Source organism: Cucurbita pepo, chromosome 10 (assembly GCF_057944985.1).
Source record: "Cucurbita pepo subsp. pepo isolate OVF chromosome 10, ASM5794498v1, whole genome shotgun sequence".
Taxonomy (NCBI): Eukaryota; Viridiplantae; Streptophyta; class Magnoliopsida; order Cucurbitales; family Cucurbitaceae; genus Cucurbita; species Cucurbita pepo.
Window position 1 is genome coordinate 3,429,059 of NC_141807.1, and position 14,646 is coordinate 3,443,704.

Below are 14,646 nucleotides of genomic sequence, written 5' to 3' on the forward strand. Positions count from 1 at the left end.
TAAATAAATAAATATATATATATATATATATATTTGAGATTGAATGGTCAAATCTCTATACTCGAAAGATAAATCATTTTGTAGGATACAAATTAAATTTTGGACTGCACCATTGGCACTTTTACTTAATAAATCGACAATCCCTTGAATAATATAAATAAAATTAATTAATTAATTAATTAAGAGGATCTTAGAAATAGAAAATTAGTATTTAGACAAAATAGTTTTAAAAAAATGATTCTCTAAATCAACCACTTTTGTAAGATAGTAAGGTTCATGTGCATGTATAACATACATCAGGACTTCATACAACTTCAAATACCTTAAGTAAGCGTTGTGAAGGATATGTGTATTTCAATATGAAAGATGAAGACTAAGATTGTGCACCTGATGATCAAGCAAATTTCCAACCTCACTTCTCGCCAATGTATGCATGTTGGATGACCTAGGAGCTTCAACCAGATTTAGATAGAAAATAACTATATCACTAAAATTAGTTGGGGGGTTGGATACATCGATGGATGGAACTTGGAACCAAATATCGACGAGGTGAGGAAAGGAAAGTAACAATCCTCGACTTTTTAAAATGTTAGAAAGGCAACGAGACGAGCAAAAACGAAATTATTAAATGAAAAGAGATATGGGCAACCGGAGCATGAGGACTGAAAAAATACTTCAGTAATGATTTCCCAGAGGTATCATCAGGCAGGTATTGGCTCAGTGGCTTTATTCAGCCATGCCTTCTCGGATTCATCCAAATATGGAGCAAGAATATCCCTACATTTTGAATGGTAACTGTTCAACCAATCCAATTCCTCACTTGTGAGAAGACTTGTGTTGATCAACTTTCTCTGGTACGGTGCCTAACCCACAACCAAAAGTTACCATGATTAGAAATTGCTTCACTATTTTAACAAAGATTGATGAAAATAAAAAGTTTTACCCATGTTATGTGCTCGAATGATAAGTAGCCTTTATCACCAAAATTAAATTTTGTGTCAGCGTCCTTTACTATAAGTACATTCTCCAATCTAATACCGAAGGCACCATCCTCGTAATAGCCAGGCTCTGAGAATTTCAGTTAGAGATATCAGCAAGAAATGGTTCTAGGACTAAAAGTCTAAGCTATTTATGTTTCTGAGATCCAGCTAAATAACCGAGTTCAGAAAACTATCTTAGGTAGGTTTGGTTAGCTATTTGTTCGACCAATAGGGAAAGTGAAACCATGTAACAAAAGAGTTCAATAGTAAGTGTTAATGAATATCAATGACGTCCTAATACTTACCATCCGTAACAGTCATTGAAGCTTGAAGTGGAACATTTCGAGCACGAGGTCTGAAACTAATTAAATGAGGCCCTGATGAGAAGATACTAAGAAATCATTACTTTGATCACAAATTATTATTGAATAAGAAATGTGGAAGACTATAGTTTTTCTTTACCTTCATGAACATTAAGGAAAGAACCAATTCCATGGCCAGTGCCATGTAGATAATCCAGACCATCCTTCCACAAAGGAACTCGAGCAAGAATATCCAATTGCTGGCCTGTAAATAGGAAGTCAAATGTATATTTGATCAGCTTATTGTGAAAAAAAAAAAAAAGAAAAAAAAAAGGTGAGAACTCCTACCATTTGTGCCATTTGGAAATCTTGCATTTCCCAAAGCAATATGGCCTTTGAGAACCTGTAAAGATCTTCAGTAAGACAAATCCAAATAGCAATATAAATTTAGGCAGTTCATATAGAAGGACTTCCGCCTTATTGATAATCTCCATTCTTACCTACGTGCGGACCAGCAAATTCTAATAATGATCTTTGGGCCGAACTTTTAAAGAGACATCGTGACAGTAATGACAGTTTGCTAAACACCTAAGCCAACAACTATTCCATTTATATTATTCAAAACCATATGATTTATAATTCATTTCATATTGTTGCGGCTAGCATAAATTAGTTTCCCCGCATAAGGTTTCAATTTCTTAATTAATTCATTAAATAGTGCTTAAGATATAAATACATATATTCATAGCCAACCTCAGCATAGCTCGACTAGTTATTAGCGCATATGCCTTTAACGAAGAGGTTAGAGATGTGAATCCTCCACCCAAAAAATGGAACTCAAAAGAAAAAAAAAAGATGCATGCGTATTTGTTGTACACAGACGAGAATACTACCCAATAGAAGAATATCCTTGTCACTACAAAGTTTAAAAAAATCAATCTTAAGTTCAAAAAATAAAAATCTATCCATCCCCAATCAGAAACAAATTTTGACTGGTGAACCAAACTCTAACCTACCTGAAAGTAACAAAACAGTCCTGACAAGAAAGGTATATGATTCCAGAAAACACCCTCCTAATCACAATGCAAACTGAATGGACTTGACCTTCTCCATGGGATCAGTCTGATCTTCTTCAAGGAAGATTGACATTTAGAAAGTACTAGAAAAGCATTTGCATGCAGAAACTCACGGTACGCAAATTAGGATTAGAATACTTTACAAAGATCTAGGGGATTAATAATTTTACCCTTCTATGGAACTAGAAATCAAAGAGGAGTTTCTTTTTCTTCCAACAAGACAAGAAATTTGGAAGAAGTTCAAGTCGTGAAATGATGCTCAATTCTATGAGCTCAAAGGGAGAGTAACGAAGGAGCAAGAGAACCTTTCAAGGTAACTCTTGAAAGGTTTCTGAACAATGGATATCATAAGTTTCATGGCTTCTGAGTTCTTTACTCTCTAATCTCTTAATTATTATTCTTCTCTGACCAACTAGAGTAGTTATTTCTATAATCTCCTTTGACAGTTAAAACATTTTGTCTGCTTCTTTTGTTCTCTTCATACATTGATGAAAAGGAAGTTTCTTGGTAAAAAATAATACATATAGTATAAATAACAGTTAAAGAGCACACTAAATTCTACAAGGTTAACTAATTTGTAAAGTCGGTTGATACAGAGCCAACTACAGAAAAGAGAACAAATACATAAAGCAATGAACTTTTTCCTTAATAATCAAAGTAACTCACTGCAGTATAACAAGCTTTTTCATGAGCTGAAGGTAATCCAAAATGGACTGTCCGTGTGATATCGGTTGTTCCATCCAAATACTAGAAAATATACAAAAAAACAAAAACAAAAAAAAAAGAGTGAAGAATTGAAACAGAATTAATTTCATCGACAAAAACTGCAGAATTAATTTCATCAATGAAAAGTACGACCACTAGGGTTAGGAGTCAAAGCAGAAAGAAGATCATCATTAGCATCATTTTGTGCTAGAATACCCAACTAACCTGAGCTCCTGAGTCAAAAAGATACATGCTTTCAGGATCCAACTCGGCACACGTCTCTGCTTGTGGTCCATAATGTATAATTGCAGCATTTGGACCAACAGAGGAAATAGTAGGGAAACTTAGGCCTCTAAAATGCTGAAAAGTAAAAAAAAAAAATGTAAGGCTGAAAGTTCGCTTCATTTACACTTGAAGGAACAAGCGTGAAAGTAAGGAGGTAAGTAAAGGTTGAGAGTCAGAGGGAAGTAGTTAATTGGGGAAGAATTGTCTTTTCTATAGTCGGTCAGCTTTTAGTGAAGTCAACAGAAGAACGACAAGTTAGGTAGCTGCTGTCTCATGCTGGAACTGGACGTATAGGGAAGGAAAAAGGGAAAAGGGTTAGACTGTTGGCGGTAGAAGCTAGAATAGTTTCTGGATCTTGGAAAGGAACAAACTTGCTAGGTTCTATCACAATCAATCCCTATCATTTCAAAATCAGCACGCATGTAGAGACAATTAAGGCAGGCATTTTCTATTCAACCAATGAAAATTGTGGGCTTGTGATGTGCATGCTAGAATGAAAATTCAAATAAATTTAAGTCCAATTCAGTATAACTAACATATATTTAGAAAAGAAAAAAAGTTCTGCCGTCAAGTTTTTCTCTATTTTCATGGAACTAATCCTCAAGAAAGTCTCGATTTTAGATTTATCTCTTTTTGCAGCATGACTAGCTTATATTCTTAGATACATGAATCATTCTTTAAAACGTCTTTTAACATATTCTGCTCTGCTGAAAGTCTGCGTGGCTGCTGATGAAAATTCTCAAAAAGGCCAACAGATATCTGAACCTCTGAAAGAAATGAATGCACAGGATGTAGGAGGATTAGCTAATGCTGGCTAATGAAATAAGAAGGGCTCCGCAGTAACATGTAATTCTTGGCTGGGCTACATTAGAATAACTTATTTTGTAATTGAAGATGTGCCTGCTTCTCCAGAAGTATGCTAGACTTGAGGTTCCGAGTAAATTTTAATCACTTTTATTCTTCGCTATATCGTATATTTATTTTAAAGAGGGGAAAAAAACATCCATAAACATACAGATTACAAAGTGAAACATGTAAAAGATGAAACTGACCTCCTAGCTGAATCTTGAATGGACTACATTGAACAACTTATTATGCACTTACTTACAGGTACGTTTGTTTCTCCAGAAGTATGCTAGACAATGGGTCCAGAATAAAACTTAATCATCTAACATTCTTAGTTTATATTGTATATATTCATATCAAAAAAGAGAGGAGCGAAAACATGCACAAGTGTACAGACTGAAACATACTAAAAAAGTAGCTGACCTTCTTTGATGCTCGGAAAGCTTCAAGCTTATCACTTACACTAACTTCTGTCAGTTTCTCCGAGTCCCTAACATGATTTGTTTGACATTAAAATATGATTAGTCAGATGTCTCCAAAGGAACGACATTAAAATATGATTAGTAAAATGATGTCTGCAATGTCAACGATGTGAGCATGTTGAAGTTGGCATAATTTCTTTTCATCAACAAGAACATTTTTGCTCCAAAAAATTGCAACAACGCTGATGGCTTAATCATGAAAATGAGTATAGAACTCACGACGGTTTGGGCTTCCTCACTCCATGCCCTTCCAGAAAGTAACCAGAAGCCCCATAAGTCTCTTGCAGCTGCAATTTTTAAACCGAGCTAGGAATCAGAAAGTGTAATATGAAACATCTATATCTGTTTTTTGGGGCTCAGTAAAAGGTCAACTGAAGTGAATGTAAACGTTTTATCAATCAACATGATACAAACTTTAGATGCTAGGCTTCACATACCTGCTTGTCCAGCCACACAAGATATTGTACAACAGCTGCACCATCCCGAATGTGTGCATTCTTTAGTCCGTCCAACTCAACAGAGTTCTATAGAATAATTGGTCGATCAAAGTAGTTAAGCAATGAGAAAAAAAAAAGTCTTTGAAAAGGAATTTCATTTTAACCATGTTGTTCAAGTTTCAAGAAGAGGTTCAATAAATTGAAAGTTGACTGTCAGGAACAGATAATAAGATCATGTTATAATTTATTAATCCCAGACACCAGTGTATTGGCTTTATGCTTGAACATGATGATAAAATTAACAAACACGACCATATCACTCTTTGAAGGAAAAAATAAAAAATAAAAATTGACAGGGAAATCAAAATGCTACCTTGAGAGCTTTTGCAAGAGCCAATGGCGACTGTTGCAGGAGAACTTTATCAGAGTTCAGTTTAGAATACAAAGCATAGCAGCATTGTGCAGGATCAGCCCATATGAGGCCAGAACTCTGGCTTTCTACTTTAGTTCCATTAGATCCTGCAATGTCGATTGAACTAGATGACATGTTAAGTTGATTAGATGCAAGTGAGGACACATCTGTTATTACTGCACTATAGTCCCGAACTTCAATTCCATTTTTTTCCATGTACAAGCGCACCTGAAGATGAAATATTCACTTTGAGCGGTCTAAACCTTAATAAAGAGAGTTAAATTTACAAAGCTCAAAATTATGCTCCAAATATTTAACCTCTTTTTTAAAAGAACTACTGAAATCAAATACTATAATGATATCCAAAATCAACGATTCCTTTCTATTTCATATGCACAACTTTTATGATACAAAACATGACGCATGTGTCTTGGCACACCTCATCAGAAACCTTCCTCTTCTCCACGTAAAAGAATGCTGAAATGAGTGTCACTATTGCAAATGCATGTACAACTGGACAGTATGACACATCACTCCCACGGATGTTGTACAACCAAGCTACCTGCATATTTTCATTTTTATAATGTATTGCATCATATCAGTAAACAGGATGCATTCTTTGTAAGAGGTAGGTAAAACATCTAAGACAGAAGCCTCTGGTCCAATCAGAAAAACCCAACACAAGAACACAACACTATTTTATTAAGCACGGCTGAAGAAAGAAAACTCACTTCATCAAGTCCAACCACAATTAAACCATGAGCTTTCTCTTGCGAGAGCTTTGCTCTCAAAGTCTTCAACTTATCTTCAACAGAGCGGCCAGCATATTCAAGTGGGTGTATGATAACAGGATTTAGTTCTGGTGGTGGTCGATTCTTCCAAACTTCATCAACTAAGTTTGTGGAAGTTTGAACCAGCTTCTGCTGCTTCTTGGAAAATGCGTGGATCCACTTTTGTGCAGTGTCCACTGACACACACCAAGGATCCACTCCAACGGCTGCATCCGCTGGCAGATTCTGATACAAAATTGAAAAAACTAACTCAGCCTGGCAAGAAGCAATTATCTTCATACAGAACAATATGAGCCGTATTTGATGATGATGATGTTTCAAAGTCACTTCAAGAATTTAGCATTGAAGATAAGGACAGAAAAGATAGGTAGCTTTCCGCCCAATCAAGGAAAAATTTATAAATGCATCATGAATTATAAAAACTTTTAGAATCTCATTTAAACTCCAAAATCCTACTTCAGGACAAGTAAAACAAGATTCAACCAGATCTAGGGGTTCATATTTAGAAACAGAGAACAACAACAACAACCGTCAGTATAACAGCACAGGAGATCTGAATAATTGTAATTAAGTTCAAAAAGAGTGTTTGATATTACATTTGTATGCAAAACTGAGAAAAATTTAAACCATTGACGGAAAACAGTGTAAATAGTTTGGGAAGTTTCTAGTAGAAACCCAAATAGAAGGGTTACAGTAGTATTTGAACAGTGCATCTTCACTTTCATTAATTCCAAAAATAAATTATGAACTTAAGTTTCAAGTTCCCCTTATTGTAATGTGAAGTGAAATCATCAAATAAACTGTCACATACATCTGCCATCCAGAGATCTTCAGAAGGATCCTCTCCAATTCGCATAAGTTTCCACTGATCACTAAGCTGCTGAATTGCCTGCAGAAAATACCGGCCATCGGTCCACAGTAATGCTTGTTTCTGGGTTATAAGTGCCAGACCTTCATAAAAAGAAAAGGATCCAAAAGATGGAAAAGGATCAAAGAGAGTGACTTGAACAGTGATCATCAAATGGGCTGAGTAGACAACTCAGAAAGCATTTTCTACTCTCTATTAAAATTGCAACAGAAATTCTAGCCACGATTAAAAAAGTGGAACTGACTGATGATCAAATATGGTTAGGTGCCATGGCAAGTCATAATCAAAATTATTAGTTTTCTTTTTTATGGGACTAATAACAATTATTATTAAAACTATCGATAGTTCGTATTGGTTGTACACGACATCAATTATCCTTTAAAGGTAGAGATCAGTTAATGTTTAAGCCGTAATAAAATCCTTTGAAGCTTTCATAATGAATCTCTGAAATTTTGATTGCCTTCACTTAGTGGATTGTAAGTTTGAGAACCTTTCTATGTGTTAGCTCATTTTTATCAGTGAACTTCACATCTTTCTTTTTGAAACTAGGCATCTTTCCTTAGTGGATTCGCATGGCCAGATGTAGATTCATGAAGTAGTAAACCAGCATAAAACTTTTGATCATCCTCATTTTTGCTTCGCTCCTCCATATTTTTTTTTAAATGCAACATCAGTTAGTAGTTTAAACTTCACTGAAGCAACAAAAATAAAACGTAGTGGTTATAAAAACTTTCTTACTGGCAATACTTACCAGCACTTCCGGTGAAACCTGAAACAAATTCACGTCGCTTATCTCTCGCAGATACATATTCACTCTGCAACATAATTAAGAGGACTATTACACACAGACGACCTCAGTCAAAGAAAGAAAGAAAACCGCCATAAAATGCATTACTACGATAATGAGAATAAAAAAAGCGAAATGTCAAATTAGGAAGACTATTGCACAAGAGATAAACTAAACAGGTCATCTCAGAACTCGCACTTAGCGACCTGATCGATCAGAAATATACCATTTCAGACTTTCAATCATAACTCAAGAAGCGAAACGTGGAACAAATAGCTCAATACAGATTCTCCGAAAATTAACCGGAGATAAAAACCGCAGAAGCTAGTTATTGATTGATACAGCTGATTGGAAGCAGGAAGGAGAAAACCTGGTGATAGTCCTCTGACGGAACAACCAAGGCGTCAAGCGGAGGATTATGGGACGCCATTAGAAGTCTCAAAGCGCTCAGCGTATCCGCCATCTCTCTCTCTCTCTCTCTCTCTCTCTCTCTCTCTCTGCTTCTCTCGTCTCCCTCGCTGCACGGTTTTGTTCTTTTGTGTCCTATAAGAAAAATCGAATCGAATCGAATATCGAAAATAACCTTAAAAAAAAGAGAGGGAAATTCGTAACAAATATCTAAATTCAGTGCAAATTTGATAAAATTGAAAATTAAGAGGGGTTTAGGTGCAAAAATCTTCCCCAAAAAAGAAAATAATAAAAATGCAATTTTGGTCCTCTTTTCTTTTTTAAATTTTAAGTAATTTCAAAATAAAATTAAAAGCGATTAAATTTTATTTATAAATTTTGTTATTGGAAAGAAGAAAAGAACGAGAATGAAATCAATTCCTGTCTTAAATCCAATCCAGCACATGATTCTTCCTTATTTTGTGGCTTCCACTTCTTCATTAATTAATTTTTTTTATAAAATTGAAATATTCGATTTGATTTTAATTAGAAATTATTAATAATTTAATTATATAACTATTAAATATCATATACAAATAAAATATATTATTAGTTATTATTATGTTGATTAAAAAAATATATAGACATATTAGTTAGTCGTGCATTTTAGAAATACGTTAAGGGTATTCTAGTAATTTGTCGTGTGTATGGTTTCTGTCATAACTCTTGATTGTTTGAAGTAGACAGCATTGTGACCAACATCTTGCCTCGCCAACGCCCCCACCCGTAGGCTACTTATCAAACCAGGAGCTTTCGACGCCTCTTCCAACACGCACTGCTGGCGGTATGCTTCTTCCCGACCCGCCAACGTGGTAAATTCTGTCCAAGACTAAATATAAGCAAGAGACTGATAGCAGACAAGTACCGCGAGGGAAAGATAAAAGGACTTTAAAAAGAGAGTCAAATAGTGCTTGAAGTTGTCGGAAGGGAAGCGAATGGGGGCCGACAATGTGCCCCAGTCGGACGTGGAAAGGTGATAAGCCAGTTCGCCAATCGACTTGGGCATAGACCGATTTGGATTGAGACAACGGCCAGAGTCCAAGCCTTTGTTATGGTTCTAGAGACATCGTCGTCCCGATCGTGGCCGGCAGCACACGCCTTTTGGCAGCTTCCATGCAGCATTGTTTGCTAGCTGTTCAGTAGTCAACACACATTGCTTTTGGCATATGTTCCATGGTGGTGCCCTCTTCCTCTTGATACCTTTGGATGTTCTTGTCATGCTCGGTCTGGACGTTGTTCATGTCCCACTCGTCAACATGCCATCAGATCTTGAAATAGCATCCCTAAGTAGAACATTATACAATTTAGTCGTGTTATAACTTTTCTAATAATGCCTTCTTATTCTTCTTAATAATGCCTTCTTATTCTTCTTACATAATTTCTTACATAATTTGCTTACATAATTTGCAGCACGACTGTATGTAACAGTCCAAGCTCATCGCTGATAAATATTGTCCGCTTTGGCCCGTTACATATTAACATTAGCTTTTAAAATGTGTCTACTGAATAGAGGTTTTCACACCCTTATAAGAAATGTTTCGTTCCCCTCTCCAACCGATGTGGATCTTACGCTCTATAACAAGGTTTCATCAAATCTCGAAGGGTTACAAGAACAATCCAACAAAACCACACCCAAAAGGGAAACAGAAGAGAGAAAATGGATGGTTTCTCAAAGTTTGCTGCAACCATATCTGTTCCAAGCAGCATATATATACTGATAGAGGTAGAGGACAAAGGAAATAAAGAAGAAAAAGCACCAACCTCCAGTGTGGAGCAGATAGACAATAAGAGGAAGTTGAAGCTGCTTCAGTTCATGCTTGGATGAGCCACTGCAAGAAAAAGGGATGGATGGATGAAGATTACCAGATTATGACTGTCCTACAGAAGGACGAATTCGAAACCCCAAACCGTGAGGCTGTGAACCGTTCTAGCAACCCGAACCCCCTAAAAGTTAGATATTCTCGTGTCAAATAATCAATACAAAGAAGGTTTAATAAGAAAATTTCCACATTTCACAATATTATTTAACAAACACCATATCCATGAATCATAAACCATGTACAGAAAGACGATAGAAAAACAATCCCGCACAGGGCATTGTATGTTTTGCACAATCATGTAACGTAGAAAAAATGCCCATACAAACACAAGAACACTATACTTTGATTGGAGACAGGAAAGGGAAGAAACAATCATAAATGAGGATCGAGTGCTGAAATCTGAATGAATTCATTTTTTTGAACAGAAAAACAAGACATTTTATCAAGCCTGGAAAAGCTTCTTGACTGTGGCAGCCATGTATTTGCCCTGATGCTCTGCAAGCGCCAACTCTGTTTCGCTTGGCTGTCTTGAGCCATCACCAGCAAAAACTCCTGCACCATAAGGAGACCCCCCTCGTATTGTGTCTATCTTGAACATTCCAGCACCAAAAGTGTAGCCTATGGGAACAAACAGCATTCCATGGTGTGCTAACTGGGTAATTGCAGTCCACCTGCAACAATAAGTGCAATTCCAGGGAGCTTTTTAGGATCAAACCATTGTAAATTGAACCAATTCATCATTTCTTTGAGTAATGCAAGAAGGGCTTCAATTTGTATATAGCAACTCAAAACCTATACAATAAATCCTCCACTAAGTGCTAACAGACTTCAAATTGAACAAGAACCGTAGTAGAAGGAAATCCATATGAACCAAGTTATGAATTTAAATGACATTCCAGGATTTTTCAAAGCAAGCCTCATGGATAAAGAAATGGTTTATTGAAGCATAGCTGCCTGCAATTTATCTATAAGTCAAGTGACTAAACCTGAGGCATTCAGAATTCCTTTGGGAGTCAAAAACAGAATGAATTGCAATGAGTGGAACAACAATCAAGGGCATTTCCATTGTTTACCTAAAGATTAAGTCAAGATTAGTGCCTGAAGAGTCCGAATTAAGCAAACCAGCTGGAGTTTGATTTTCAACTGAGCATTATGTTATATGTGGAACCATGTGAATAAATCATTCATATACCCCTAGGCCATATCAAATTGACAAGTATCTAATTGCTACAGAGGCAAGAGAACAATGGGTTGGGGATAGAATTGGCTTACGCAGTTGTTTCTTGGCCGCCCCCTTGAGTCCCTGTGCTAACAAAGAACCCGCCAGGCTTCCCTGCAAGCTTCTGCTCCTTCCAGAGCTGCCCCGTCGAATCAAAGAACGCCTTCATTTGCGCTGCCATACACCCAAACCTGGTAGGAAAACCAAACAAAATGCCATCCGCAGCCACCAATTCAGCGGCTGAAATCTCCGGAATGGACGGGTCCTTGGGCGGCGCTTTCATCTGGTTCAGAACCTCCGCCGGCAAGGTCTCCGGCACCCGATACAAAATCCCCTCAAACCCATCCACCCCATCAACCCCCTTCTTCATCCTCTTCGCCAAGCTTTCGACATGACCGTACATGGAGTAAAACACTATGAATATCTTCAATTTCTCAACTGGATGCGATACCGAGACGGAGACCTCAGAAGTTGCATTGCCGGATGAACCAATCGGTGGTTGATCTTCTTCAATAGGGATCGGGGCACTTCTTTCGCCATCATGAGCCCTTGCATCATCTGTGGCCTCGGCGGCAATAGACGAAGGCACCTTCTTCTTGCTCGGGACACAACCCCCTCCCTTACCCATGAAGAATACAAGATTCTGCAACGATGGTCAAACGAAATGGTAGGGTAAGCGAGAAAATAAAAACTCCAATGGCGGAATTGAAGACGGAGGGTATGATTCCAAATTTCCGATGGCTTTTTGAGAATCGAAAAACAAAACAGGATGAGGTCGAACCCGTAAAGAGGGTGAATTTCAACCTCCAGGTCCCACCGGTGGAATCCAAATTTCCGAAAGCCTCCAAGTAGGACTGGTTTGGAGGCTTTGGATCCAAATTTCTTCTTTTGACTTGGGTGCTTACAAATTGGATGATTTACGTCACCTAAAACTATAAATTTAATAAATTAATAAATTAAAGAAAACAAAATAGGACTAAAAAAAATTGTTTTTTTTTTCTTAATAATATCCTTTTGTTAGTCCTAACACACTACAGTTAAATCAATTAACTTAATTACTTAAACTTTACAAATTATTAAAATTCAATAATAATTGGTAATTTGAGAAATAAATAAATAAATAAAAGGAGAGAAATTATGATAAGGGAGAACAGATGGCAGGTAGAGATGAAAAATGGTCCGAAATCATGGCTGACACTTCGGGGCTTCGGTTTTTTTGTTGGGCCTGTTGCCAGCTATGGGACCATTATGGTGTTTTTAGTAATTTCACTTTCTTTTTTCCTTTTTCCTTTCTTCTAGGAGATGTTCTCTTCTCGTTCTTTTTTAAACAATTTTTATTTAAATTTAAAAAAAAAAAAAAAAACAACAACAACAACAAAAAGGATTAATTTAATTCAATTATTATTAGTTAGTAAAATTGCACATGCTTCAGTTGGCTGGGCCGTCTCAAGAAGCTTCGAAGAAGGTCCCATGTTTTTTTTTATATCAGAATTCTTGATTGGGCCGTCAGGAAATGGCCCAAGACCAACGGACTGGGCTCTGCGCTGGGCCTATCCAAATCAAAGCTACGATTTTTATAAAGAGGAGAAACCCACACTTCGTTAATTAATTAATTAATTACGATTTTTTAATATTTTTAATAAAGTAATTTAATTAATATATTTTATTTTAAAAAGTATAAAAAATAAGCGTTGATTCTTCTGGTGGAAGAAATGAGACCAAGTTGGGAATTGAAAATAAGAGGGCCACGTAAGCACATCTGGAAGATTCAGCGGCCAATTAAAAAAGAAAAGAAACAAAAGAGCAGCTGAAGAGAGCATGTGCATGCCTCAAACCCTAATTAATTTAGTTTAATTTAATTTAATTTAATTTAATTTAATCTAATCACTCTCTCTACCAATCAAAATCGACCACGTTAACATTTTACATTCTCGCTCCTCGATGCTCCACGTTTCCCGCACCATTATTTTATTTACTTCACCAACCAATATATATATAATTACAATTATTTATTTATTTATTTTTTACCATTATAATTTTTTTTTTAATATATCTCTCAATTTTAAAAAATACTGAAATTTTAAAAATTCATTAAATACTTTTTAATTTTCGTAAATTAAATAGATATAAATGTGTAATTTTAGAGATAAACTCATAATTTAATAGACTTTTAAAAATAACCAATTATATGCTTAGGAGATTCTCTTTGCTTGGACTGATAGGCTACTTTTATCATTGTCTCACGGTGCCTTAGGCCTTGGAGTTTGTTTATCTCGATATTTAGTGATATTGCTTTTAAATTTAAATATCTATAAAACTTCAAATTAAAATTTTATTATCATTTTCTACGCATTTTTAAATTCATAATTTTCTTTTACTTCTAATTAACACGAAACTGCAACTTCTTCTGACATTCTGACATGCACGTTTTTAAAGTTTAGAGTAAAATTGAAGATTCAAGTTTATTTAATTATTGAGAACGATGGAGTGGAACCAATCCACAAAAAAATAATTTTTAATGTATAAAAAAACCAACGGGTATGTAATAGTCACATCCAACAACACCCCAAGTAGGGTACAAACCATAATACCGGCCCTCCAAGCGTGGGGGGTCCCCTGTCGGCAGCCTTCAACAACCTCTCTCCATTCATTCAACAAATATATTAGGTTAATTATAATTTTAAGTATCTATTAGATAAAAAGAAATTGAAAGTTTAATTAAAAGAATAGAGCTGATATGATAAGCAAAGAAAAGAAAAGTTTAATTAAGAGATTAGAGTAATATAATAACTGTGATTAATTCCAAATTATAAAAGAAAAGCATGATTAAATAAGATATGAAGGGGAAGTTGGAAGATGGGGAAACATGGGTTGGATGTGTTGGGATAAACATGAAACCCATTAGTTCGAGACCATCTTTGGTTAATTAAACGCTTAAACATTATATTAAACATAATTAAATAAATAATCAGACAAAGGAATCACATCTCCCTCTCTCATGTGCATCTCTTTTTGCTGCCTCTCTGTATTTCTCCATTATTATTATTATTTTAAAATTTAGTAAATAAATAAAAACCCTAGGTTAAGCAAACGCATTAAATTTAATAAACGCTCTACTCATTCCACCGCTTTATCCAAATCTTAATATGCGCAAATTCCAAGAACAGGAGCTATGCTTAGGCTTATTAC

The 14,646-nt window shown here is 35.8% G+C and overlaps 2 protein-coding genes across 2 annotated transcripts; both read right to left on the reverse strand.

Moving 5' to 3' along the window:
• Positions 1-292: 292 nt before the first annotated feature.
• On the reverse strand, positions 293-8,520 carry LOC111803810 (aminopeptidase P1). Its single transcript, XM_023688384.2, has 16 exons — positions 8,342-8,520; positions 7,936-7,999; positions 7,128-7,267; positions 6,257-6,541; positions 5,965-6,087; positions 5,487-5,753; positions 5,114-5,200; positions 4,896-4,963; positions 4,618-4,684; positions 3,289-3,423; positions 3,025-3,105; positions 1,631-1,685; positions 1,443-1,547; positions 1,286-1,357; positions 944-1,068; positions 293-863 (listed from the first exon to the last, which is right to left on the reverse strand). The coding sequence occupies exons 1-16, from the start codon at positions 8,432-8,434 to the stop codon at positions 702-704; spliced, it is 1,929 nt and encodes a 642-aa protein (XP_023544152.2). The 5' UTR covers positions 8,435-8,520; the 3' UTR covers positions 293-701.
• Positions 8,521-10,407: 1,887 nt separating this feature from the next.
• Positions 10,408-12,331, reverse strand: LOC111804435 (Quinone reductase family protein). The gene is made up of 2 exons (XM_023689241.2): positions 11,511-12,331; positions 10,408-10,909 (listed from the first exon to the last, which is right to left on the reverse strand). Exons 1-2 carry the CDS (start codon positions 12,083-12,085, stop codon positions 10,681-10,683), a joined length of 804 nt encoding a protein of 267 aa, XP_023545009.1. The 5' UTR covers positions 12,086-12,331; the 3' UTR covers positions 10,408-10,680.
• Between the last annotated feature and the right edge of the window lie 2,315 nt (positions 12,332-14,646).